Here is a 26,957-nt window from a genome sequence, read left to right as displayed (position 1 = left end):
AAGAGTTGAAAACTGAGGTCAAAGAATTATGGATTGCAAAGCAGAGTGTATGGAGTAATAAATGAATTAACTAGAAGAGATCAAAAAGAAGTATCTCACAAACAAGACAGCTGTTTCAAGAGGTTAGGATGGAAACCAGAAGGCTTCATGAAGGTTAAAGAAAAGAATCTTTTATTTATTGGTTGAACTTATAGTAGAAAAATATAAGCATAAATTATACCATTACAATGACCTCTTTTGACTTGCTGCTATATATTCAGATCTCAAGTTTGTGTTTACGTATATGCATAAATGTGAGTGTATATGTGTATGTAAATATATAATAACTAGACTGCTATTTATTAACCATTTTGATAAAATATAATTTTAAAAATCATAAAAAAAATCATGTTCCAAACTTATTTTATCCTTCCAGGGATTTCCAGGAGGATGCTTATCATTTGGTCTTTCATAACCATCCTCACTTAGCACCATTCTCACTCTTGTCCCCTTTGTGCCAGGACACTGGTCTTCTTTCAATCCCTCCAGGATTCTTGTATCTGATACTCCTATTGTTTGAAATACCCTTAGTCTCTCCTCCCCTTTTTAATCATTCAAGTCAATTTAAATATCACCATCCCAGAGAAATCACTCTTGATATCAGTTCTCTTCTGATAGTCTCCATTTCTGTGCCTTTTTTACTTCCTTAATAGGTCCAATCAAGACTCACAATTATTTTCCAAAAGTTTACTTATTTCCTTGCTTTCTTTTTAAATTAATCCTCCCCTGCTCTCTGCTCTCTAGCCCCTCTCAGCTTCATGAGAAGAGGCACTGTTTGTTGTATGCACTGATTCAGCTTTAGGATCTAGACATTACTTGACACTTAGTAGAGGCTCAATAAATACTTGCTTTGGGAGAATTAGGACAAATGCATGATTTTGTAGCATTTTTATCTCTATATTTGCACGTTTATAATTCTCTGGTATAATCCGTATTTTTTGAAATATCATGGTTTAAAAAAGATAAAGTAGGAAAACAGAAGCTACGTATAACTCCCTAACAGATATCACACATTCCTTGTCACTACAATAAAATACAGCATCACTGTATTGCCCGACAAATGCTGTGGGTATGTTTATCCTCCTTAATCGTAGCAGATATGAATAGCTTAATCCAAACGTTGAGTATCCACTCCTTTAAAACTTCAGGTAAGTTTAAAATAGGAGTATATAAAAATATTTAATCATCCTTAATTTAAAACTCTTACAAATCAGAATTTTCAGACTAACTTTTTCAAGTAGAACTTAAGCGGGGTTCTAGAATAATAGATCTGCTTAATTCCACAGGCTGATCTTTAGACACTTCAAACAGCAAGGGCTAGAAAACCTCAGTATGACTACTCAGAGTTGATTAAGAAAGTTGTTCATCAATTAGAAAGGTAAATCTCCGTGCCAGCTGACGCAAGTGAGGCTGACAGAGGCAGTATATTCCTGATGGCACCAAGGCCCAACGATTATAGAATGCTTCACTGTGAGTAGAAGTGCAGGTTTGAGGACATGTTCCTAAAACATCCATCCATAAAACAGATGACTTCTGCCCAGGTTCGGGGAACATTTGACAACAATTCAAAAACCACTGGAGCTTACCTGACAGAATAAAAATAGCCCTCCTACCTTAGGAAAGATTGGCTTAACTACCTTTCCTCTCTTTTCAAAGTTACTGAGGCAAGTTTCTCTCAGCACAAATGTCTGACGATAAGTACCTTTTAATAGAGTCATTATTTGGTCAACTTCGCTCAAACCTGAGATAATTTGACATTTGCATAGCTAATAGTCCTTTCAATGTGCCTTGATACCTCCATTAAATTTAATGACTTTAAATCAGTGATGGAAGAATGAGCATCAGAATCCTTGAAAAAGGGGTTACCACTACTCGACACGCCTCCTTCCATGTGATGGTCCCCGTTTTAGAGCTGCTGCATGTAATTGGAGACATTTTTCTTATACGGGAGCTTGTTACTGATACAAGTGGTTGAAGACATCACCTTTCAACAAATACAACTGGCACACCCCTCAAGATCATCTTCCAGCACCCAAACTTCTCCCTTGTAGATGGGCCTTATATATAAACTGAAAATTCAATTGACATTCTACTCTGTTTCCTTTCAGAGTTTTATCAATATTTAAAATTGTTTTACCTCTCTAAAAGAATATTTTTTATTTATCGTACATAATTGAGAAATTACCATAAAAGGCTAAAATACTATATCTTCATTAATTATCAGTTTATTACCTCAGTGTGTTCTATAGCTTGGTACATCAAATGCATTTCTTTCCACTAAAAAATGCTTTTGATGATGACTGAGTCTTATAACTAGTTCACAAAATCATATACATTGGTATTTCCCAAGAATTATTGGTAATAATGTTAGTATGATCCTGGAAGAGAGATAGATAAGAGTATTTTTTTCTTTTGCTTTTCTTTTGAAATATTAAATTAGGCAAGGTATATTTTTACACCTCTACTATATTTTATGAACCCATTCATCAAATCCTGGTGCCCTATTCCTATAATTACATGTCCATATCTTTGTTAAGTTCTTCTCCCTTCCCTTTCTTAAGACAACACACAAATGCTAAGGTAATTAACCCCACATGTTCCTTGACTGGAATCACTTACCTCACATCTCCAAATTAAAGTACTCAGTTCTAAGGTTATTTGTTCTGTACTCAGTTCTAAGGTTATTTGTTCTAGGCCTAATTGTCATTTTTCAAAGATAGTCATCCCTATTAGCCCGAGTTAATCTCTAAGTGGTGGAACTTTGGATAGTGTCATTGGAAGAATTTCAAGCAATGATAAATTATTTGGGGACAGGTACAACAGACAAGTAAATCAGCAAACACTGGGAACCTTTGTCTAAGGTACAAAATCATATACTGTTTTTAAAAAAATTATTCCTTGATCAGAGGAAAATTGATTTACAATGTTATGTTGGTTTCTGCCATATAACCACAAAAATCATACACTTTTGAATTTGATAATATCTTTCCTTTTTCACAAATTCCATAGTATTTTATTTTCATATGCACAATACCAGCAGTGAAGTACTAGAAAAAATTACTAAGTCTTCATAAACCAGAGATACTGTTTTTTTCTCTTCAAGAATATATTTACTTACTTGATAGTTATTACAGATTTCTCAAAACTTTCTCATTCATTAGTGCTAATATGTGTGAACTGAGAAATTTTTCTTTCAGAGTTTTATTTTGAAAATCTTTATAAAATCATTTAAAGATATTGAAAGACACAGAATGCCTTCCAACACACACACTGTCTTCCAATGTGTCTGTGGAGACACAAAATGTTGATATAGATGAATCTTCATATCAGAGACATGTCCTAAGGCTACAGCTACACACACAAAAAAACTTGCAAAATACTGAACTATATTTTACTATACTTCAAAACCAGTACTTTAAAGATAAGGAAGCAGTAAAGCAACTAGGATCCTTATTAAAAATTGCTTGTTAACATACTTTATCACTTTGGGACTAACTGGTTAAGTTTGTTTTTCCACAACACTTTGAAATGCACTTCAAGAATAATACATTTTAATTAAAACATGAAATTATTTTTTTTCCTGCAGCATTCTCACATCTACTGTGATATTTGCATCTTTTGCAGCTGACACATTTCCTAAGAAAAGCTCATGCTAGGTTTGCAGGTGTGTGTTCTGACAACTGCCAAAGTTTGAGATGAACCCTCAGAACCTGAAAGAGTACCTAATGATTGATCCTGTCACCAGGTAGGAGCTCAGTGCTTCATCTTTCAAAAATCACCTGGATTGAAGTGGGTCTTTGGCAAAATTCCATGAAGCAGGTTTTCCAAGACTCAGTTCCCTCAGTTGATGGGTAAGAAGAAAGATGGGTGGTGTAAGAAGAAAACAATGATTTCTATTCTATGTGAGACACCAAAGATATTAATCTGAGAAGCTTACTTGTGCTGATATGGTCAGACTTGCTGCTCTTTGGGGCTGGCCTCTCACACTGTGTGCCTGACCAGTTGGTGGAGCACCTGGAAAGATAAAAACAACACAAAACAAATCAATGAGTAACAAAACTCACAAGTCTGCTAATGTGGTGACTTCAAGCAAATGAAATGAAAGAGAAACCAACTATCATAGTTCATGAATACTTAATAGAGATTTCTGCTTATTTCCCACATATTGTCAGTATGCTGAGAGTAACTTCCATTGGACTTCACTTGTTAAAATACTTTCTTTTAAAGTTTACATTCATTTTTCTTTATTATATGTTAAACTTAAATTTGGCAGATTTTGTAACAAAACTGAAATTTTAATTAAAAATTGAGGTTAATTTGAGAAATACTGAAAATTATGCTACTATAAAAATGGAGCTTGCCTGTCAAGCAAATCCTTGTTTATTAAATTTCTGTAATTTACTTTTGCTGCTTCTAACTCCAAAGTGTAACTAATTACCAAAGAGTAAGTGGTCATCTGTCTCATAGTTCAGACTGCAGAATTTTTACTCTTCTAAATCAAAGATAAGGAAATATAGTACTTTCCCATGTAAGATCATAATTCTATTACCATGAAATCAAGAGAATATGCTGAAATTTTCATTCAGAGAATTTGTCTTGCCCATACAGGAACCTTGACATTATGATGGGAAGTTTAACAGAGGATTAAAATAATAGATCTGATTAAAATTCTTCATTTAAACATAAATCATAACCATATAATTAGCTGATTGCATCAAAATGAATGCTGGAATGGTTTTAGCTATGTTTGAATAAGGTCTGCTGGCTAACACAGATGCCTCTGTGCATCTGTCAGAGGAAATCCATAGAGAAACCATTTAAATTGGCTTTGGTTCTTATTTAAAATGATTGTCAAATACCACCATATCAAGAATAGTTGTACACAACAAAATAATAGATTCCAGAGTCATTCCAAGTAGATCTCTTTGGGCATGGTGGCCAAACTAAATGACTGCAATTTCTAGGTCTCTGCCAATTCTGTCATAGCCAATTCAGATAGCTGAATCTGTTTCGGAACTAGGCTTCTATGATGCCACGTGAATTTTATGTGGTATTTGTGAAGACAGTATTGGGTGTCCTAAAACACAGGCAAGAGCTCATAAAATCATCATACTGACAAATTCAATTTATAAAAAATTTTTTTTCACAAAAGCATTATTTTGTTTCATGAAAGGAATTATTCAAAATCAGAATAATTGACAATAATGCTACTATTCAAGAATATAGTTATTTGATTAATTATATTACATATGGAACATGATTTAAATGAAAATTAATATCATTATAATTATTATTTTGTCATCTTTTCATGCATTATCCAAATGTTTTATTCAGAACTTTTATAAAAATTAACATATTTCACATATATTTATCATATACTATATTACCAATAAATCATTAAAATAGATAAATAAATTTAAGGCCAGTTCTGACTCTGTCTATATTATGAAGTCAGGTAATGAAATGAGCATATTTCAAATAAGTATAATCAAGTGAAAAACCAATAAAATCATTGGTTTTAAAAAGTCATTCCTTTTCTTCCTTAGTTGTGTTTCTATGGATGAATGATTTAGAAAATCGTTCCAGTTCTTCAGTTTCTAATTGTTTATACAGTCCAAAGATAATTAGGCAGACATGTTTAGGCAGATTTTGCAAACATGTTGCTAGAATGAATTCTAATCATTGCAAAATTTGTTTTTGTTTTATGTCATTTTACATTTGTCGAATCTTTCTGATTGACCACTGAAGATATTTTCCATGCTCCGTTGAAAAAAATAATACTGATTATTTGGTAATTTTGTTATACAAGTGATGTATACAAAGATGTTTTGTGCAATCATGTTGAAATATTGATTAAAATATCAAAATTTGCTCCTTACATTACCTCTGCTGATTAAGAAACAGCAATTACAACAGCAATCTAAATCAGGGTTCAAGTTAAATAAGAGAAATGATCTGAGGTACATTTTATGTTACTAGAGATAAGAACCTCCAGGGCTCATCATTATACTGAGATGCTTAGAAGAAAGAAAATGGAATTGCTTAGGAACTGGAGTAAATGCTAATTGATCAGATGTTCTGATATGACATCATGTGTTTTATGTATTTTAGAAAATTATTAAAAATATGTCTTTAGAACTCCAAAAGGGAAGTGAGGGATTTTTAAACAAAGAGGATAATAATGCTGTAATGTTTTATTCCAAATTTTGAAATTATTTAAATAGTACAGCTGGTATTTGTTAACAATATTTGATTAATTTTCTATTTTATCCATAGCTTGGCACCCATTATTTATGTTAGATAAATTATATTGCTTGCTAGTGGTCATGATGCTCCTCTCTTCTGTTTTGAGGAAGTACAGTTAGATTCTTAATTTTCAAGGAATATTTTCTTTGTTACATACTGGAAATAAGTCTCAAAGACTGTGCTGGAGAAATAATTAATTTTAGCAATTCAGTTTCTCAAGCAACTGATGATCACCTGGCAATTTCCCCTATACTCCTTATAAAATAATGTTTTATGGCCAAAGATAAAATATGTTCCATTCATCTACATTTGTTCCAGTCTTAAAAAATAATCTTTTTTGAGATATTAAATCAAATAGAAGTCATTATTCTTGTTGCCTACCTTGAAAAATTATGTTAGGCATTTGCTGTTCCACAAGTTCTTCCAATGACTGATTTAAGATCGAGTATTTTTACCATCTTTATAGAAATTCATAAATCTTAATTCTCTAAGTAGACTACAATAATCAAAGCCATTAATGGCAGATCATTTAAGAACTGAAATGTGTGTGGATCATCAAAATTTCCTGTCAGATTCCCACTGAATTATTTGCATAATCATGCTGACTATAATAATTTCTGGCATCTGTCTCTTTGTAGTCTGTGCCCTAGTCATCTTTAACCTGTTCTATTGCAACACACTGTTTTTTGCTATTCATCTTTGGATAATAATCTTTGAGTTAGTCTTTCATGGCCCTCCAAATAAATCATTTTTTTTCTCTAGCACCATAAACATGTTTATCATTCCTTTTAAATTTATTCTACATTTCCCCCCACTGCCCTTTACTGTAAAACAATGAAAATCAGTTTCTTTTTATGTGTGATCACTATACCACTCTGAATTATTTAACTTTTTAAGTACTTTCATGAATTTTAGATTCATGAAATCTAAAATTCATGAAAGTATTGTTGGATCATGAATGTATAGGTAGATATAAAGTCAGATAGATTCTTATTTATTTGAACAATCATTTATCCCTTTCACATTATAGTATGAAGATATTCCACTCACAGTTTTTTAAAGTCAGTGGCTGCCTGGTATAGGGATATTGATTTAACAGTCTTTTCGATTTCTCCCCTTCTCTCCAAGGCCAGTGACATTAAAAAGAAAGACTGTTTATTGTTATGTCGTTTCCCTAATCAGATTCTTTCCTCTATGTTACATGTTAGACTAATGATTATCAAGCTGAAAAATGAAAGTTGAAATTCTGGAGGCCCATATACCAGAGCTTTTCATTAAGCAGCCTGGAGTTGTGGCCAGAAATCTGCATTTTAACAAATTGAGCCTGATGCAAGTAATTCATAAATCACATTCTAGGAAATATTTGTTCTTATATCAAATACTGTTCAATCATTTAAAAAAATAGGATAGGAATAATAATACGCATGCCCAGCAAGACTGTTCAAAAGGTTAAATGATAGAAGTTTTTAACACTACCTGAAAGTAACTGAGCGGCTTTTTTTTGGATAACTAATTCTTATCTGAATGCTAGTATATGAAATGCGTGAACAGTTAACTTATTGTGTTCTTTAACAGTGTGTGCAATTATTGTATAGTGCTAAGTTGCTTCAGTTGTGTCTAACTCTTTGGGATACTATGGACCATAGCCTGCCATGCTCCTCTGTCCAAGGGATTCTCCAGATATAGTCTGTCGTTAAGTCACTAAGTCCTGTTTGGCTTTTGGCAACCCCATGGACCATAGCTCACCAGGCTCTTCTGTCTATGGGATTTCCCAGGCAAGAATTCTGGAGTGCCCTGGAGAAAGAAATGGCAACCCACTCCAGTATTCTTGCCTGGAAAATCCCATGGACAGAGGAGCCTGACAGGCTACAGTCCATGGAGTTGCAAAGAGGTGGACACAACTGAGAGACTAAGCAACAAATAAAAGGACATAACTCAGGAGCAGCCAGATGGAATAGATGCATAGGACAAGGTATGGGGAAAGCCTTCATGCCCTTTCCGAGAACATCACTCTTCTCAGACTTCCATGTGTTTGCCAACAAGGAAGCTCTCTGAATCCTGTTCTTTTGAGTTTTTGTGGAAGCTTCATTACAAAGGCACAATTGATTGAATTGTGGATCACTGGTGATTGAACTCAGTCTCCAGCCCCCAAAAAAAAGAAAAAAAAAAAAAAAGAATTCTGGAGTGGGTTGCCATTTCCTTCTCCAGGGGATCTTCCCAACCCAGAGATCAACCCCAAATCTCTTGCATGGCCAGGTGGATTGTTTACCACTGAAGTACCTAGGAAGCCCCTAATTGTATACTTACAATATTCTATATTCGAATTGTAATTTTCTATAATAGGGAGAATTTTGCCTTTGTGTAAAGGCTATAATGTAGCATCTATTACTATATTATACACAATAAATATTTTCAGGCTATCAAAATAAATTTTGCATATATAAGGGAAAATGTTATCTTTAAAAAAGAACAGTTTTTACAATAAAACATAAATACAAGATACATAGTTAAACTGTTTGAAATAATAAGAGCTCTGAAGTAGTAGAGTGATTTTACAAAAAGAATTGAAATCAGATATAAAATACGGAAGGTATATTAAAATCTTAGGTATTGTCTTTCACTGTAACGATGATCAATATGTGGACTACTCATGTCATTTTGTGGAAATGTGGTCTAGAGTCACCTACTTTGGGAAGACTTCAAAATAAAATAATAAGATTAATATCTTCTTCCTCTTTTCATCAAATTTAAAGGTCACGCGACTCTTCTGACTAAAGTGAAATTCAAAGCTGAACCTTAAAGCAATTTGAAATTGAATTTCTCCTCTTATATGCTAGGCTGCCATTATTAACCATGATGATGGAGACATTCAGAAAGAAAAATCTTTTAATATAGCCTTTTCTTTCTACACATAGGGAAAAAATATGGCACATAAGGATTAAAGAAGCTTTAGAAAACTTGTGCATATTCCTATGCACGTTTTGGTGCTCCACAAATCTCACTCAATAAAAATTAAAACTATGATTGCATTTGTGCATCATATTTATAAAACAATATTTTCATACAGTGATAAAAATTCAAAAATTAAAAGTCACTTGCAAATGTTTTTCTGATTAATTCTGTAAATTTCATTCTTTTGGTGCACAAACATGAATGCATTTGTGTGACATTCCTGACTTTAAATCTTTACACTCTATATAGACCCCAGCACCTTTTATGTCCCCTCTTCTTGCAGACAGTAATGGTGGAAAGTGCAAAATGTTTTACTGCATTTGGAAAGGATACTTTTTTATTAATTGACCAGTTTGTTAACTTGACTTTTAAGCATTTTTTCATCCATTATTGTTCTACACTATTCTGAGATAAAATTATTTCATATATACATAAAGATGTCTAATTTTTAACATGCTTCAAAAATTTCCCATCCTATCTTTGAAGTAAAATTTGAATAAAGTTCAATTAATATTTGCTAAACTTTGTGCCAGGTTCTAGGATAAGTATTTTCATATGAAAAATATCCTTGTTCAGCTTCTATAATAACCCATGAATTTTAATTATTCATCTTATGTAATGAAGAAGTGTGTTCAAATGATTTTCCTGAAAAATCATAGCTCATAAATAGTAGAAATAAAATGTGGAGTTTTCATGATCCTTCTAATTCTAACACAGAAGTAGGAAAAGTGCTGTTCCTTACTCTTGCCTGCCAAGAGAGTATCAGTCCCTTAATAAGAAAGTAGAAATATTATCTGAACAAAAAGAGAATCAATGCATTTTTTGAGTAGTACGATTGTTAGAATTACCACATTAACTCACTACTGTGGTCAGTAATGTCTCTTTCTGGCAGTGACAGGGAGGGACATGTTATTGAATAGTGTTAATATTCTTCCTAATACCAACTTCACATTGTTGCATTGGCTCCAAAATAACTATGTAAGATCCAAGATTCATCAATTATAAATTCATCTATATCATTACTTGATGCGATTTTGAACTTCCATAACAATTTACTCTATATTTCATTCATTTGAAATATATTTTGGCTTGTATTACAATTTCTTTTTTTTTTTGCATTTTATTGGAATATAATTGCTTTACATTGTTGTGTTAGTTTCTACTCTACAGTGAAGTGAATGAGCCATATGCATACATAAACCTCTGCCTCTTGTACCACCCACCACCCTACCACCATCCCGTCCTTCTAGGTCATGAGACCATGATGACATATACACTGTCGTGTGTATATAAAGCACAAGAAGCTCAGCTCAGTGTTCTGTACTATAATTTCTATGTATTCAGTACTATTCTCTATCAAAATGACACTGTCATTTTTTACACAGAAATAGCTATGCATTACCCTGCTTTGCTTTCTTCAAAAAGCTTAAGGTAGTATCTTAAATTTATGTTTGCTCTAATAACTATACTTGATTCAACTCCATAATTATACATTAAAATGACTAGTTTTAAAATATTACATTAAATCATTGTGTTACTTGGTATGGATACAATTAGTAAGACAAAGCAAATCTTACTTTAATCTTATGGACATTTGGTCAGAAAGAATTCTTGATTTCTGAGAAGAGTTAATGTTATGAAGTAAAATAATAATGAGATATTCAATAAACTCTGACCAACAATTATTTTAGGAAAAGTAAAAATTAATGAGGAATTTCAGTTGAAGAAGTGGCCATGAAAGAAATAAAAATTAACAAAGTGGATTATTTAAAGTGATTTATTTTAAGAAATAAGGAGAAATAGAAAAGATAAAATCTAGTTTGCCAATAAATTATCCATAAAAGGAAGTATGTCAAGAATGGCTGGTCTTAAGTTAGAAATGTTTGACCACAAAATTCTGTGCATGCCACTTGAGCAGAAATGGCCACTGAAGTGTAAAATTATGATTCAATAAATATTAAAGAAAGAACAAAATTTCTAGTAAAGGAAAACTTTTACTTATATTCTATATGAAAATATATTAAAGCAGATCTGGAAGGCATAATGTGTGTTTTTTATAGAGTGAATAGATGATTTCTACTTGCATCAAATAAAAAGGAAAAGGACCAGTCAAAATTTTAGTATTATGTAGTAAAGTGTATGCTAATAGGTCTCCGGCGGTGTCTGTCGCTGAGGACTTTGAGCCTCTAGATGAGCGCAGGGCTCTAGGCCTTTGGACTGCCACCTAGCGGCCGATTCGGCCCTTGCCGCGGAGCCACCCACTTGGGGCCTGTGTGCTGGGTCTTGCGTGTGTCTCTGACTGACCCATCCTGCGGTGCCACCTCTGGCCTCTGGCTAACCCGAGGGCGGATATAATTGAAGACATACATATAGGATATTATATTGGAAACAGTGGTTATAACTCTCTAGCTAAAGGTGGGAAGAAAAACAATGTATCCTGTAATGCCAGTGGAAAGTTGTATCTACATGATGCCAAAATGAATAACCAATACCAAAATTGGATTAAAAACATACCAAGTCACTGCGGGAGGAGTGGTTGCCGGGGTGGTGGGATGAGGATGAAAATCTCTATGCTTAGTGCAGATACAGTAAATTGCCACTTGAATATTTTATGTTTTAGCACCAAATGCTGCTGCTGCTGCTGCTGCTAAGTCACTTCAGTCGTGTCCGACTCTGTGCGACCCCATAGATGGCAGCCCACCAGGCTCCCCTGTCCCTGGGATTCTCCAGGCAAGAACACTGGAGTGGGTTGCCGTTTCCTTCTCCAATGCATGAAAGTGAAAAGTGAAAAGTGAAAGTGAAGTCTCTCAGTCATGCCCGACTCTTAGCAACCCCATGGACTGCAGCCTACCAGGCTCTTCGGTCCATGGGATTTTCCAGGCGAGAGTACTGGAGTGGGGTGCCATTGCCTTATCCAAATAAGAGTAAACAAAAAAAATTTTTTTTTGAAAACTTAATGAGTATCCTTCATAGTTCTTAGGGTTTCTGTGGTGCAACATGGTAAAATCTGAAACAAATCATGGTGGGGATATTTGACATATTCATCCGCAGTCATTAAGTATTGTTCAAGGCATATTCAGTTCAGTTCAGTTGCTCAGTCATGTTCCATTCTTTGCAACCCCATGAATTGCAGCAGTCCAGGCCTCCCTGTCCATCACCAACTCCCAGATTTTACCCAAACTCATGTCCATCGAGTTGGTGATGCCATCCAGCCATCTCATCCTCTGTCGTCCCCTTCTCCTCCTGCCCCCAATCCCTCCCAGCATCAGAGTCTTTTCCAATGAGTCAACTCTTCGCATGAGGTGGCCAAAGTATTGGAGTTTCAGCTTTAGCATCAGTCCTTCCAAAGAACACCCGGGACTGATCTCCTTTAGGATGGACTGGTTGGATCTCCTTGCAGTCCAAGGGACTCTCAAGAGTTTTCTCCAACAACACAGTTCAAAAGCATCAATTCTTTGGCACTCAGCTTTCTTCACAGTCCAACTCTCACATCCATACATGACCACTGGAAGAACCATAGCTTGACTAGATGGACCTTTGTTGGCAAAGTAATGTCTCTGCTTTTGAATATGCTATCTAGGTTGGTCAGAACTTTCCTTCCAAGGAGTAAGCATCTTTTAATTTCATGGCTGCAATCACAATCTGCAGTGATTTTGGAGCCCGAAAAAATAAAGTCTGACACTGTTTCAACTGTTTCCCCATCTAATTCCCATGAAGTGATGGGACCAGATGCCATGATCTTAGTTTTCTGAATGTTGAGCTTTAAGCCAACTTTTTCACTCTCCTCTTTCACTTTCATCAAGAGGCTTTTGAGTTCCTCTTCACTTTCTGCCATAAGGGTGGTGTTATCTGCATATCTGAGGTTATTGATATTTCTCCCGGCAATCTTGATTCCAGCTTGTGCTTCTTCCAGCCCAGGGTTTCTCATGATGTACTCTGCATATAAGTTAAATAAGCAGAGTGACAATTAACCCTACACAAATTTGGGGCAATGATAAGGATACCAGAAAGAGTTAATACAAAGTTTTGAGAATGTGAATGTGTTTATAAGTGAAATATATAGCTCTGATTCTATAGAAAAAAATTATTTCCAGTTGGACAGCACATATCCCCTTCATGGATCACAGCCTTGTCATGGTGAATGAGATTTTGATAACTCAATGAAGCTATGAGCCTTTTCATGCAGGGCTACCCAAGATGGAAGGTCATAGTGAAGAGTTCTAACAAAACATGGTCCACTGGATGAGGAAATGGCCAACCACTCCAGTATGCTTGTCAGGAGAACCCATGACCAGTATGAAAATGCAAAAAGATGTAACACTGAAAGATGAGTCTCCCCAGGTCAGAAAGTGTCCTATATGATACTGGGGAAGAACGAAGGGAAATTACTAACAGTTCCAAAAATAATGAGGCACTGGGCCGAAGTGGAAAGGACACTCAGTTGTGGATGTGTCTGGTGGTGAAAGTAAAGTCTGATGTTGTAAAGAACAGTATTGCAAGGAACCTGGAATGTTAGGTCCAAGTTGTTGTTGTTGTTCAGTTGTTCAGTCTTGTCCAACTCTTTGAGATCCATGGTGTGCAGCATGCCAGGCTCCTCTGTCCTTCACTAGTTCTTGGACTTCGCTCAAACTGATATCCATTAGATGATGCTATCCAACCATCTCATTCTCTGTCACCCCCTTCTTCTCTTGCCCTCAATCTCTCCTAGCATCAAGGTCTTTTCCAATGAGTCATCTCTTTGCATCAGGTGGCCCAGGTATTGGAGCTTCAGCTTCAGCATCAGTTGTTTCAATGAATATTTAGGGTTTATTTCCTTTAGGATTGACTGATTTGATCTCCTTGCTGTCCAAGGGACTCTCAAGAGTCTTTTCACACACCATTGTTTGAAATTTCGTGAATGAAAGTAAATTGGATATGGTCAAACAGGAGATGGCAAGAGTAAACATCGACATCTTAGCATTCAGTGATTTGAAATAGATGGGAATGGGCAAATTTAATTCAGATGACCATTATATCTACAACTGAATCCCTTGGAAGAAATGGAGTAGCCTCACAGTCAACAAAAGAATCCAAAATGGAGAACTTGGGTGCAATCTCAAAAAAGAATGGTCTCAGTTCGTTTCCAAGGCAAACCATTCAACATCACAGCAATCCAAGTCTGTTCCCCAACCACTGATGCTGAAGAAGCTGAAGTTGACTGGTTCTTTGAAGACCTACAAGACCTTCTAAAACTAATATCAAAAATAGGTGGCCTTTTCGTAATAGGGGATTTGAATGAAAAAGTATGAAATCAAAAGTTACCCAGAATAATAGGCAAGTTTGGCCTTGGAATATAAAATAAATCATGGGAAAGCCTAACAGAGTTTTGTCCAGAGAACACACTGGTCTTAGCAAACACTCTTTTCCAACAACCTAAGAGACATCACCAGATGGTTATGGAGACATGGACATCACCAGATGGTTAACACTGATATCAGATTGATTCTGTTCTTTGCAGTTGAAAATGGAGAAGCTCTGCTGCTGCTGCTGCTGCTAAGTCACTTCAGTCGTGTCCGACTCTGTTCGACCCCATAGACGGCAGCTCACCAGGCTCCCCCGTCCCTGGGATTCTCCAGGCAAGAACACTGGAGTGGGTTGCCATTTCCTTCTCCAGTGCATGAAAGTGAAAAGTGAAAGTGAAGTCGCTCAGTCGTATCCGATTCTTACCGACCCCATGGACTGCAGCCTACCAGGCTCCTCCATCCATGGGATATTCCAGGCAAGCGTACTATACAATCAGAAAAAAAACAAAACTAGGAGCTGACTCTGGCTCAGATCATGGGCTCCTTATTGCAAAATTCAGGTTTAAATGGAAGAAAGTAGGGAAAACTATTAGGCCATTCAGATAAGACCTAAATCAAATCCCTTATGATTACACAGTGGAGGTGACAAATAGATTCAAGGGATTAGATCTGGTAGACAGAGCACCTAAAGAACCATGGACTGAGTTTCATAACATTGTACAAGAGGCAGTGACTAAAACCATCTCAAAGAAAAAGAAACACAAGAAGCCAAAGTGGTTGTCTGAGGATGCTTTACAAATAGCTGAGGAAAGAATAAAAGAAAAAGGCAAGTGAGAATAAGAAAGATATAGCCGACTGAATGCAGAGTTCCAGAGAATAGCAAAGAGAGATAAAGAGCCCTTCATAAATGAACAAAGCAAAGAAATAGAGGAAAACAATAGAATGAGAAAGACTAGAGTTCTCTTTAAGAGAACTGGAGAGATCAAGGAAGCATTTCATGCAAGGATGGGCATGATAAAAGACAGAAACTGTGAAGGCCTAATAAAGAAAGAAAGGAAGTGAAGTCGCTCAGTCGTGTCTGACTCTTTGCAACCCCATGGACTGTAGTCTACCAGGTTCCTCCATCCATGGGATTTTCCAGGCAAGAATACTGGAGTGGGTTGCCATTTCCTTCTCCAGAGGACCTAATAGAAGGAGAATAAATTAAGAAAAAGTGACAAGAACACAGAAAAACTATACAAAAAAGATCTTAATGACCTGGATAACCACGATGGTATGGTCACCCACATAGAGCTGGACATCTTGGAGTGTGAAGTCAAATGGTCTTAGAAAGCATTACTATGAACAAGCTTGTGGAGATGATGGAATTCCAGCTGAGCTATTTAAAGTCTTAAAAGATGTTGTTGCACTTTATATATCAGCAAATTTGGAAAACTCATCAGTGGCCACAGAACTGAAAAATATCAGTTTTTATTTCAATCCCAAAGAAGGACAGTGCCAAAGAATGTTCACATTACTGGACAATTGTGCTAATTTCACATGCTAGCAAGGTTATACTCAAAATCCTTTCAACAAGTATTCAACAATATGTGAACCTCCACATGTACAAGATGGGCTTTGAAGAGACAGAGAAACCATAGATCAAATTGCCAGCATTTGCTGGATCATAGAGAAAGCAAGGCGATTCCAATAAAATAATCTACTTCTGCTTCATAGATTATGCTACAGCCTTTGACTCTGTGAATCACAACAAACAGTGGAAAATTTTTAAAGAGACGGGAGTACCCAACCACCTTACCTGTCTCCTGAGAAACCCATATGTGAGTCAAGAAACATCAGTTAGAACTGGACATGGAACAACTCACTGGTTCAAAATTAGGAAAGGGGTATGACAAGGCTGTATATTATCCCCCTGCTTATTTAACTTATAGGCAGAATATATCATGTGAAACACTGAATGAGCTGAATCACAAGCTAGAATAAAGATTGCTGGGAGAAATACAAAACAACCTCAGATATGCAGATAATAGCACCCTAATGGGAGAAAGTGAGGAAGAACTAAGAGCCTCTTGATGAGGGTGAAAGAGGAAAGTGAAAAAGTTGACTTGAAACTCAACATTAAAAAATAAGAAGATGGCATCTAGTCCTGGTCCCATGTTCATGGAAATAGAAAGGAAAAAAAGTTGAAGCAGTGACAGATTTTATTTTCTTGTGCTTCAAAATTACTGAAGACAGTGACTGTGGCCATGAAATTAGACGCTTGTTCCTTGGAAGGAAAGTTACGACAAATCTAGACAGCGCATTGAAAAGCAGAGACATCACTTGGCTGACAAAGGTACACAGAGTCAAAACTATGTTTTTTCAAGACTATGTATGTCTTCCTGAGATCCTGGATGGTTAACATCTGCCAGTAGGGTCATAGCCTGAGATCAGCTCTCCAGAGGAGACATACGGCACAAATGAATTGGTGCTCTTGCAGCACACCTGGGAAACCAAGTGGCCAGGACCAGGGAAGTGATTAAGATGCATGGCCCACCTGGGACAGTGCACTTGCCAAGCACCTGGTCACCTGAGCTGCTCAGACCTAGGAAGGGCACAAAATGCACGCCCAACCCACAGAGACGGAGCCAGAACAGTGTCTGAGTGTCTCCTGTGAAGGTACAGGTGATCAGTGGCCTGCTGCAGGGGCTCTGCGTGCAGCAGACCTGGGTGTGGCAAAAGCCCTCTGGGAGGAAGTCACCATTAACTCCACCATAGAACCACCAAAACTTACACAGGACTGGGGAAATAGACTCTTGGAGGCCACAAACAAAACCTTGTGAGCACCAGGACCCAGGGGAAAGGAGCAGTGTCCTCATAAGAAACTGACCCAGACATGCCCATGAGTGTCCAGGAGTCTCCAGCAGAGGCATGGGTTGGAGGTGGCCTGCTTCAGGGCTGGAAGCACTGAGTGCAGTACTGCATGCATGGGGCCTTTTGAAGGAAGTCCCCATTGTCTTCATTACCTCCACCATAGTTTGGCCTCAGTCAAACAACAGGGATGGAACACAGCCCCTCCCATCAACAGAAAAATGGATTAAAGATTTATTGAGCATGGCCCTGCCCATCAGAACAAGACCCAGTTTCCCTCTCAGTCAATCTCTCCCATCAGGAAGCTTTCATAAGCCTCTTATCCTTATCCACCAGAGGGCAGACAAAATGAAAACCACATATCACAGAAAACTAACCAAACTGATCACATGGACCACAACCTTGTCTAGCTCAGTGAAACTATGAGCTATGCCATGTACAGCCACCCAAGATGGATGGTTAATGGTGGACCGTTCTGACAAAACATGGTCCACTGGAGATGGGAATGGCAAACTACTTCAGTATTCTTGCCTTGAAAACCCCATGAACAGTATGAAAATGCAAAAAGGAATGACAGTGATAGATGAACTCTGCAGGTCAGTAGGTGCCTGATATGTTACTAGAGAAGAGTGGAGAAATAGCTCCAGAATGAATGAAGAGACAGAGCCAAAGAAAAAACAACACCCAGTTATGGATGTGATGGATGATGGAAGTAAAGTCCGATGCTGTAAAGAGCAATATTGCATAGGAACCTGGAATGTTAGGTACATGAATCAAGGCAAATTGGAAGTAATCAAACAGAAGAAGGCAAGAGTAAACATCGACATCATTTTAGGAATCAGTGAACTAAAATGGACTGGAATGTGGAATTTAACTTAGATGACCATTATATCTACTACTGTGGGCAAGAATCCCTTAGAAGAAACGGAGTAACCATCATAGTCAACAACAGAGTCCAAAATGCAGTACTTGGATGCGATCTCAAAATGACAGATTGATCTCTGTTCATTTCCAAGGCAAACCATTCAATATCATAGTAATCCAAGTACATGCCCCCAAAAGTAATGCTGAAGAAGCTGAGGTTGAACAGTACTATGAAGACCGATCAGACCTTCTAGAACTAACACACCCAAAAGAGGTCTACTTCATTTTAGTGGACTGGAATGCAAATGTAGTTAAGAGCTACATGAAGTAACAGGCAAATTTGGCCTTGGAGTACAAAACAGAGCAGGTCAAAGGCTAACAGAGTTTTGCTAGAGAACACACTGCTCATAGCAAACACCCTCTTCCAACAACACAAGAAAAGACTCTACACATGGATATCATCAGATCATCAGTACTGAAATCAGATTGATCATATAAAGATGCAGAAGTTCTTTACAGTCAGCAAAAACAATACTGGGAGCTGACTGTGGCTCAAATAAAGAATTCCTTATTGCCAAATTCAGACTTAAATTGAAGGAAGTAGGGAAAACCACCAGACCATTCAGGTATGACTTAAATCAAATCCCTTATGATTATACAGTGGAAGTAACAAATAGATTCAAGGGATTAGATCTGATAGAGTGCCTAAAGAACTATGGAAGGAGGTTCATGACATTGTCCAGGAAGCAGTGATCAAGACCATCCCCAAGAAAAAGAAATATAAAAAGGCAAAATGGTTGTTAGAGGAGGCCTTACAAATGGCTGAGAAAGAAGAGAGTGAAAGGCAAAGGAGAAAAATATAGATATATCCATTTGAATGCAGAGTTCCAAAGAATAGCAAGGAGAGAGAAGAAAGCCTTCCTCAGTGATCAATGCAAAGAAATAGAGGAAAACAAAAGAGTGGAAAAGACTAGATATCTCTTCAAGAAAATTAAAGATACAAGGGAATATTTCATGCAAAGCTGAGCAAAATAAAGGACAAAAATGGTTGGACCTAACAGAAGCAGAAGATATTAAGAGGAGGTGGCAAGAATACACAGAAGAAATATACAAAAAAGATCTTAATGACCCAGATAACCAGGATGGTGTGGTCAGTTAACTAGAACTAGACATCCTGGAATGTGAAGTCAAGTGGGCCTTAGGAAGCATCACTACGAACAAAGTTAGTGGAGGTGATGGAATTCCACTTGAGCTACTTCAAATCCTAAAAGGTGATGCTGTGAAAGTGCTGCACTCAATATGCCAGCAAATTTGGAAAACTCAGCAGTGGCCACAGGACTGGAAAAGGTCAGTTTTCATTCCAATCCCAAAGAAAGGCAATGCCAAAGAATGATCAAACTACCGCACAATTGCACTCATCTCACACGCTAGTAAAGTAATGCTCAAAATTCTCCAAGCCAGGCTTCAGCAATATGTGAACCGTGAACTTCCAGATGTTCAAGGTGGATTTTGAAAAGGCAGAGGAACTAAAAGAATGATCAAATTGCCAACATCCGTTGGATCATTGAAAAAGCAAGAGAGTTCCAGTAAAATATCTCCTTTTTTTTACTGACTATGCCAAACCTTTGACTGTGTGGATCACAATAAACTGTGGAAAATTCTTAAAGAGATGGGAATACCAGACCCCATGACCTACCTCCTGAGAAATCTGTATGCAGGTCAGGAAGCAACAGTTAGAACTGGACATGGAACAATAGACTGGTTCCAAATTGGGAAAGGAGTACGTCAAGGCTGTATATTGTCACCCTGCTTATTTAACTTATATGCAGAGTACATCATGGGGAATTCTGGGCTGGATGAAGCACAAGCTGGAATCAAGATTACTGGGAGAAATATCAATAACCTCAGATATGCAGATGACACCACCCTTATGTCAGAAAGAGCCTCTTGATGAAAGTGAAAGAGGAGAGTGAAAAAGTTGGCTTAAAATCCATCATTCAGAAAACTAAGACCATGGTATCCATTCCCACCACTTCATGGCAAATAGATGGGGAAACAAAAGAATCAGATAGAGACTTTATTTGGGGGGCTTCAAAATCACTGTAAATGGGGACTGCAGCCATGAAATTAAAAGACGCTTTGTCCTTGGAAGAAAAGTTATGACCAACCTAGACAGCGTATTAAAAAAGCAGAGACATTACTTTCCCACAAAGGTCCATCTAGTTAAAGCTAGGTTTTTTCCAGTAGTCATGTATGGATGTGAGAGTTAGACTATAAAGAAAGCTGAATGCCAAAGAACTGATATTTTTGATCTGTGGTGTTGGAGAAGACTCTTGAGAGTCCCTTGGACTGCAAGAAGATCCAACCAGTCAATCCTAAAAGAAAATAGTCCTGAATATTCTTTGGAAAGACTGATGCTGAAGCTGAAACTCCAATACTTTGGCCACCTGATGGGAAGAACTGACTAATTGGAAAAGACCCTGATACTGGGAAAGATTGAAGGCAGGAGGAGAAGGGGATAACAGAGGATGAGATTGTTGGAAGGCATCACTGACATGATCGACATGAGTTTGAGTAGGCTCTGGGTGTTGTTGCTGGACAGGGAGGCCTGGCGTACTGCAGTCCATGGGATCGCAAACATTTGGACACAACTGAACGACTGAACTTAACTGATGTATGTATGTGAAAGCTGGACCAAAAAGAAGGCTGAGCACTGTAGAATAGATGCTTTTGAATTGTGTTGCTAAAGAAGACTCTTGAGTGTCCTTTGGATGAAACTAGTCAATTGTAAAGGAAATCAACCTGAATATTATTTGGCAGCATGATTCTGAAACTGAAGCTCCAATATTTTGGCCACCTGATGTTGAGAACCAACTCATGGGAAAAGACCCTGATGCTGGGAAAGATTTAGGCAAAAGAAGGAGAGGGTGGTAGAGGATGAGACAGATAGCATCATTGCTCAATGGTCATGAATTTGAGGAAACCTTGGGAAATAATGAACGACAGGATAGCCTGGTGTGATGCAGTCCATGGGGTCGCAAATAGTTAGACATATCTTAGTTACTGAGCAACAACAGCAACAAAAGTGCACATGTGCTGAGCTATTTATGTTAGTCACTTTAATTTATACTCCAAATCATTGGAAAATAATTTTAATATAAAAATAGTCACCTCCTCTTTAGTACTTAAGTTATAGTTATAGCCTTTGTTATAAGACTTTTACATACCCATCAAAAAAAGTAACACTAAAGTTTTCTAGAGCCAAACATTTTTAATTGATAAAGGTACATTGTATGGTATTAGTATTGATATCAACTTCCCAATTACCATCCATCAGCCGTCCTCAAAATCATAGATCTGCATTTCAAAAACTTAAAATTTTTTGTGGTTTTTTAAAACAAAACAATCAAATAGAGACAATGAAAACAACTGAGAATGACTTGTTAAAATCAAGTGCCAGTATGAATTAGCAAATTTGTCTATGCTGCATAAACGTTAATTAGTTGTAATATACTCATCAGATATTTTTATCATTTACAAGAACATGTTGCAAACAGAAGCATCTGAAGCCTGATTACAAAAGATAAACATTCACACACATTAGAATTTCTTTCTAATTCAAGTGTTATATGAGTTTCCTGACTCGAGGTGAGAAAGTTTATTACAGGCAGTAGTCTAAAAATTGGTTCAATAAGTTTAGATATACATCTTCAATAAATCTAAAATGCTATAGCATAGTATGGCAGTATCATTCATTATGAAGAATTGTCATTTGGGGGAAGTTATAAATATCTTTATAGATTTGATCAACATACAATCATAAATATAGTACATTCTGTTTTTGTGTTTTTCTATTATACATGCATTAATAAATATCTAAGTATGCATTTGCTGGTGACTATGCTAGACTGTGACTACTTAAAAGTAGGGATCATTTAGTATTCATTTTTATGTTTCTTCATTTCTTGAGCAGTGTCTAGCACATCATCAGTATGTATGGCTAGTTAATCAATATGTTTGTGTTTGACAAAATGAATGAATGAATGAATGCATGAAGGCATGGAGGATGCATGGCTGAACTCATATTAATACACATACATGTGTCATATCCCATTCTATGAGAACTACATAGTTCCATTCATAAGAACGTGCCTGCAGCTAGTTATCAGTCATTTCTCATTAAAAGGAATATTATTCCACTATGAGAAACACTTAACATTTAACAATCACAGTAATAGGCAGATATTTTATTCCCTTCTTCCTTCCTCCTTCCCTCTCTCCTTCCCTTCTTTCTTTTCTCCCTTCCTTCAGCTATTCATTAATTTTTCCTTTTATAAAATTAGATTATCACATTTTAGCAGCTTGGGCATGTAAAATTTTTACTTATTCAATTTGTAAATTGTGTGACACTTCTATTCTTGTCCCAAGATGCAGCCAACTAAGAACTATTGATTTTCTCCCCATGACAAAAATTCGAAATGGGCAAATTGACATGGAAACCTTACATAAAAATTGAACAAATATGTAATTAAATGTGATTTAATTTAATTGATTCATTTTAATTGTCTAAAAGTGCTGGCATGGTGTGACACAAATGACATGTGTGAGTTTTGGAATTAGAACTGTGTTGTAATCTAATCTACCCTCCTCACAAAGCATATATCTTCTAGTAATTCACCCACTTCAGTTTGTTAGTTTATAAAAAAGGGGAGAGTAATACCACCACTTTTGTTGCACATTTCCCACACATCTAGCCTCTAATGCTTCAACTTTGTTTTCCATTTAAATCCACTTCCTTTCTGATTTTATGTTTTATTTTTATATTGTATGTTTTCCTTTTACTACCTCAATTTTTTTTTCTTCTTCCATCTTTCCTTTGTTCCATTTTTTCTCTCCTTCTTTCTTTCATTCTTTTAGTTTTTCTTTTTGCAAGACAATTTGAATATCAAAAAAGTAAAAAAAAATCTGGTTTCCTGAAAAATTAAATGATACAATGTAGATAAAATTTACACATTAAGATAATTTAATTCAAATGATAAATAATATCATGAATACTAAATTTAAAAATTACATATGACACATCAGTATAAATATAATTTTTGTTTTTCTATCCAAAGGAAAAAGTGTGAGGCTAAAATTTCTATATACTTTTAACAAAGTGGTTTTCTTCTGCTAGTCTTCCAGTATGAAAAAGCAGAAAATATTTTCCTAACTGATGATAATATAACAAATTTTTCATTTTTTTTTTTTTACTCTTTAATCAATGTTGCTGGTTAATCTATATTCATCTAATAATTTTCTTGAAATTGTATAGGGTTAGTTTGGAATTATTAAGTACTAGGTTGGAGGTTTATTAATTGTTTTTTTTCACTTGTTCCATGGCTTCCAAAGTGGAGCTAGTGGTAAAGAACCCGCCTGCCAATGCAGGTAGATGTAAGAGATGTGGGTTTAATCCCTGGGTTGGAGATCCCCTGGAGAAGGACATGGCAACCCACTCCAGTATTCTTGCCTGAAGAATTCCATGGAGCCTGGTGGGCTACAGTTTCATAAGATCACAAAGAGTCAGACATGACTGAAGCAAGAGCATGCATGCATGCTGGGTGGAACTTGAGCAGGAAATAAACTGTTACTGTTAAAAGCATCTGAAATTTTTGCTTTTTCATAGCAGTAAAATCTGGAGAATGCAGTCTAATAAGAGTGAGAAAAATAATTTGGATTGTTAAAGAGGTAACAACTACACCAATTAAAGTACTATGGAGTTATACTGTATTTGGCTTCTTTGGTTAATCTGATGTAATGAATAGAGTTTTGCCAAGAGAACGCACTGGTCATAGCAAACACTCTCTTCCAACAACATAAGAGAAGACTCTACACATGGACATCACCAGATGGTCAACACCAAAATCAGATTGATTATATTCTTTCCAGCCAAAGATGGATAAGCTCTATACAGTCAGCAAAAAGACCAGGAGCTGACTGTGGCTCAGATCATGAACTCCTTATTGCCAAATTCAGACTTAAATTGAAGAAAGTAGGGAAAACAACTAGACCATTCAGGCATGACCTAAATCAAATTCCTTATGATTATACAGTGGAAGTGAGAAACAGATTTAAGGGATTAGATCTGATAGAGTGCCTGATGATATACGGATGGAGGTTCGTGACATTGTACAGGAGACAGGGACCAAGACCATCCCCATGGAAAAGAAAGGCAAAAAAGCGAAATGGCTGTCTGGGGAGGCCTTACAAATAGCTGTGAAAAGAAGAGAAGTGAAAAGCAAAGGACAAAAGGAAAGGTATAAGCATCTGAATGCAGAGTTCCAAAGAATAGCAAGGAGAGATAAGAAAGCCTTTCTCAGTGATCAATGCAAAGAAATAGAGGAAACAACAGAATGGGAAAGACTAGAGATCTCTTCAAGAAAATTAGAGATACAAAGGGAAAATTTCATTCAAAGATGGGCTTGATAAAGGACAGAAATGTATGGACCTAACTGAAGCAGAAGATATTAAGAAGAGGCGGCAAGAATACACAGAAGAACTGTACAAAAAAGAGGTTCACAACCAAGATAATCAAAATGGTGTGATCACTCACCTAGAGTGACATCCTGGAATGAAAAGTCAAGTGGGCATTAGGAAGTATCACTATGAACAAAGCTAGTGGAGGTGATGGATTTCCAGTTGAGCTATTTAAATTCCTGAAAGATGATGCTGTGAAAGCCCTGCACTCAATATGCCAGAAAATTTGGAGAACTCAGCAGTGGCCACAGGACTGGAAAAGGTCAGTTTTCATTCCAATCCCAAAGAAAGGCAATGCCAAAAAATGCCCAAACTACTGCACAATTGCATTCATCTCACACACTAGTAAAATAATGCTCAAAATTCTCCAAGCCAGCCTTCAGCAATACGTGAACCATGAAATTCCAAATGTTCAAGCTGGTTTTAGAAAAGGCAGAGGAACCAGAGATCAAATTGCCAACATCTGCTGGATCATGGAAAAAGCAAGAGAGTTCCAGAGAAACACCTATTTCTGCTTTATTGACTATGCCAAAGCCTTTGACTGTGTGGATCACAATAAACTGTGGAAAATTCTAAAAGAGGTGGGAATACCAGACCACCTGACCTGCCTCTTGAGAAATTTGTATGCAGGTCAGGAAGCAACAGTTAGAACTGGACATGGAACAACAGACTGGTTCCAAATAGGAAAAGGAGTACCCCAAGGCTGTATATTGTCACCCTGCTTATTTAACTTCTATGCAGAGTACATCATGAGCAATGCTGGTCTGGAAGAAACACAAGCTGGAATCAAGATTGCCAGGAAAAATATCAATAACCTCAGATATGCACACGACACCACCCTTATGGCAGAAAGTGAAGAGGAACTAAAGAGCCTCTTGATGAAAGTGAAAGTGGAGAGTGAAAAAGTTGGCTTAAAGCTCAACACTCAGAAAACTAAGATCATGGCATCTGGTCCCATCACTTCATGGAAAATAGATGGGGAAACACTGAAAACAGTGTCAGAGTTTATTTTTTTGGACTCCAAAATCACTGCAGATGGTGACTGTAGCCATGAAATTAAAAGATGCTTACTCCTTGGAAGGAAAGCTATGACCAATCTAGATAGCATTTTGAAAAGCAGAGATGTTGCTTTGCCAACAAAGGTCCATTTAGTCAAGGCTATGGTTTTTCCAGTGGTCATGTATGGATTTGAGAGCTGGACTGTGAAGAAAGCTAAACATCGAAGAACTTATGCTTTTGAAATGTGTTGTTGAAGAAGACTCTTGAGTGTCCCCTGGGCTGCAAGGAGATCCAACCAGTCCATTGTAAAGGAGATCAGTCCTGGGTGTTCTTTGGAGGGAATGATGCTAAAGCTGAAACTCCAGTAGTCTGGCCACCTCATGCGAAGAGTTGACTCATTGGAAAAGACTCTGATGCTGGAGGGATTGGGGGCAGGAAGAGAAGGGGAAGACAGAGGATGAGATGGCTGGATGGCATCACCAACTCAATGCACATGATGAACTCCGGGAGTTGCTGATGGACAGGGAGGCCTGGCATGCTGGATTCATGGGGTCACAAAGAGTCGGACACGACTGAGCGACTGAACTGAACTGAATGATTATATTAAAGGTCAAGAACATGTTCCGGAATCAAGGGAGAATAATGTGACTACATCAAGGCTTCATAACAATACTTGTCCAATGTATAATATGTAATGATTGTTTTCTGTTAGGCATGCCACCTGTACTCTCAAAGCACAAACTGGACTTTGAATTTTTATAGAAAAACATGGTATCTGCATTTTTTTTCTTCCCCCATGACATGATTAGCATGGCAAAAACTAGAACAAGCTATAAATTGTTACCTGGAATAATAAAGGATAGATATTGATGTGATAGATTTTCTTGGCCTTTACTTTTCCAAAAGACATGCACATTTCACATTTTGAGCTTTGGCAATATGCCAAGGGGCAGAAAACAAATAAGGGACGTGAGGTGGTGACCTAATTCTTGAAACGTGGACAGCACAGGCTGCTAAATCTGAATTGCTCAAAAGCCCTGCTGAAAAGTTGTGATCTGTTTGAAATCACTTCTGACAACTTCCTTGGGCTCATCTCAGATATTCTCTATGAGGCCACTGGGTCGCTCATCCGCAAGGAGGGGTGTTGCCCAGTCGGACAGCAGAGCTAGAGAAGACTAAACCCTGTCCTCTCCTTTCAGAAAAGCCAGC

The 26,957-nt window shown here is 36.9% G+C and overlaps 1 protein-coding gene across 3 annotated transcripts in view; it reads right to left on the bottom strand.

The window, feature by feature from the left end:
* Positions 1-26,957, bottom strand: part of LRP1B (LDL receptor related protein 1B) — a 2,173,551-nt gene that overhangs the window by 11,534 nt on the left and 2,135,060 nt on the right. For all 3 annotated transcript variants that reach the window (XM_027561670.1, XM_027561656.1, XM_027561663.1), the window contains one exon: positions 3,977-4,053. In XM_027561670.1, the coding sequence (XP_027417471.1) occupies positions 3,977-4,053 (77 nt within the window). The remainder of the gene's footprint in view (positions 1-3,976; positions 4,054-26,957) is intronic.

Source organism: Bos indicus x Bos taurus, chromosome 2 (assembly GCF_003369695.1).
Source record: "Bos indicus x Bos taurus breed Angus x Brahman F1 hybrid chromosome 2, Bos_hybrid_MaternalHap_v2.0, whole genome shotgun sequence".
NCBI classification, from domain to species: Eukaryota; Metazoa; Chordata; class Mammalia; order Artiodactyla; family Bovidae; genus Bos; species Bos indicus x Bos taurus.
This window is presented reverse-complemented; position numbering and strand designations above follow the sequence as displayed.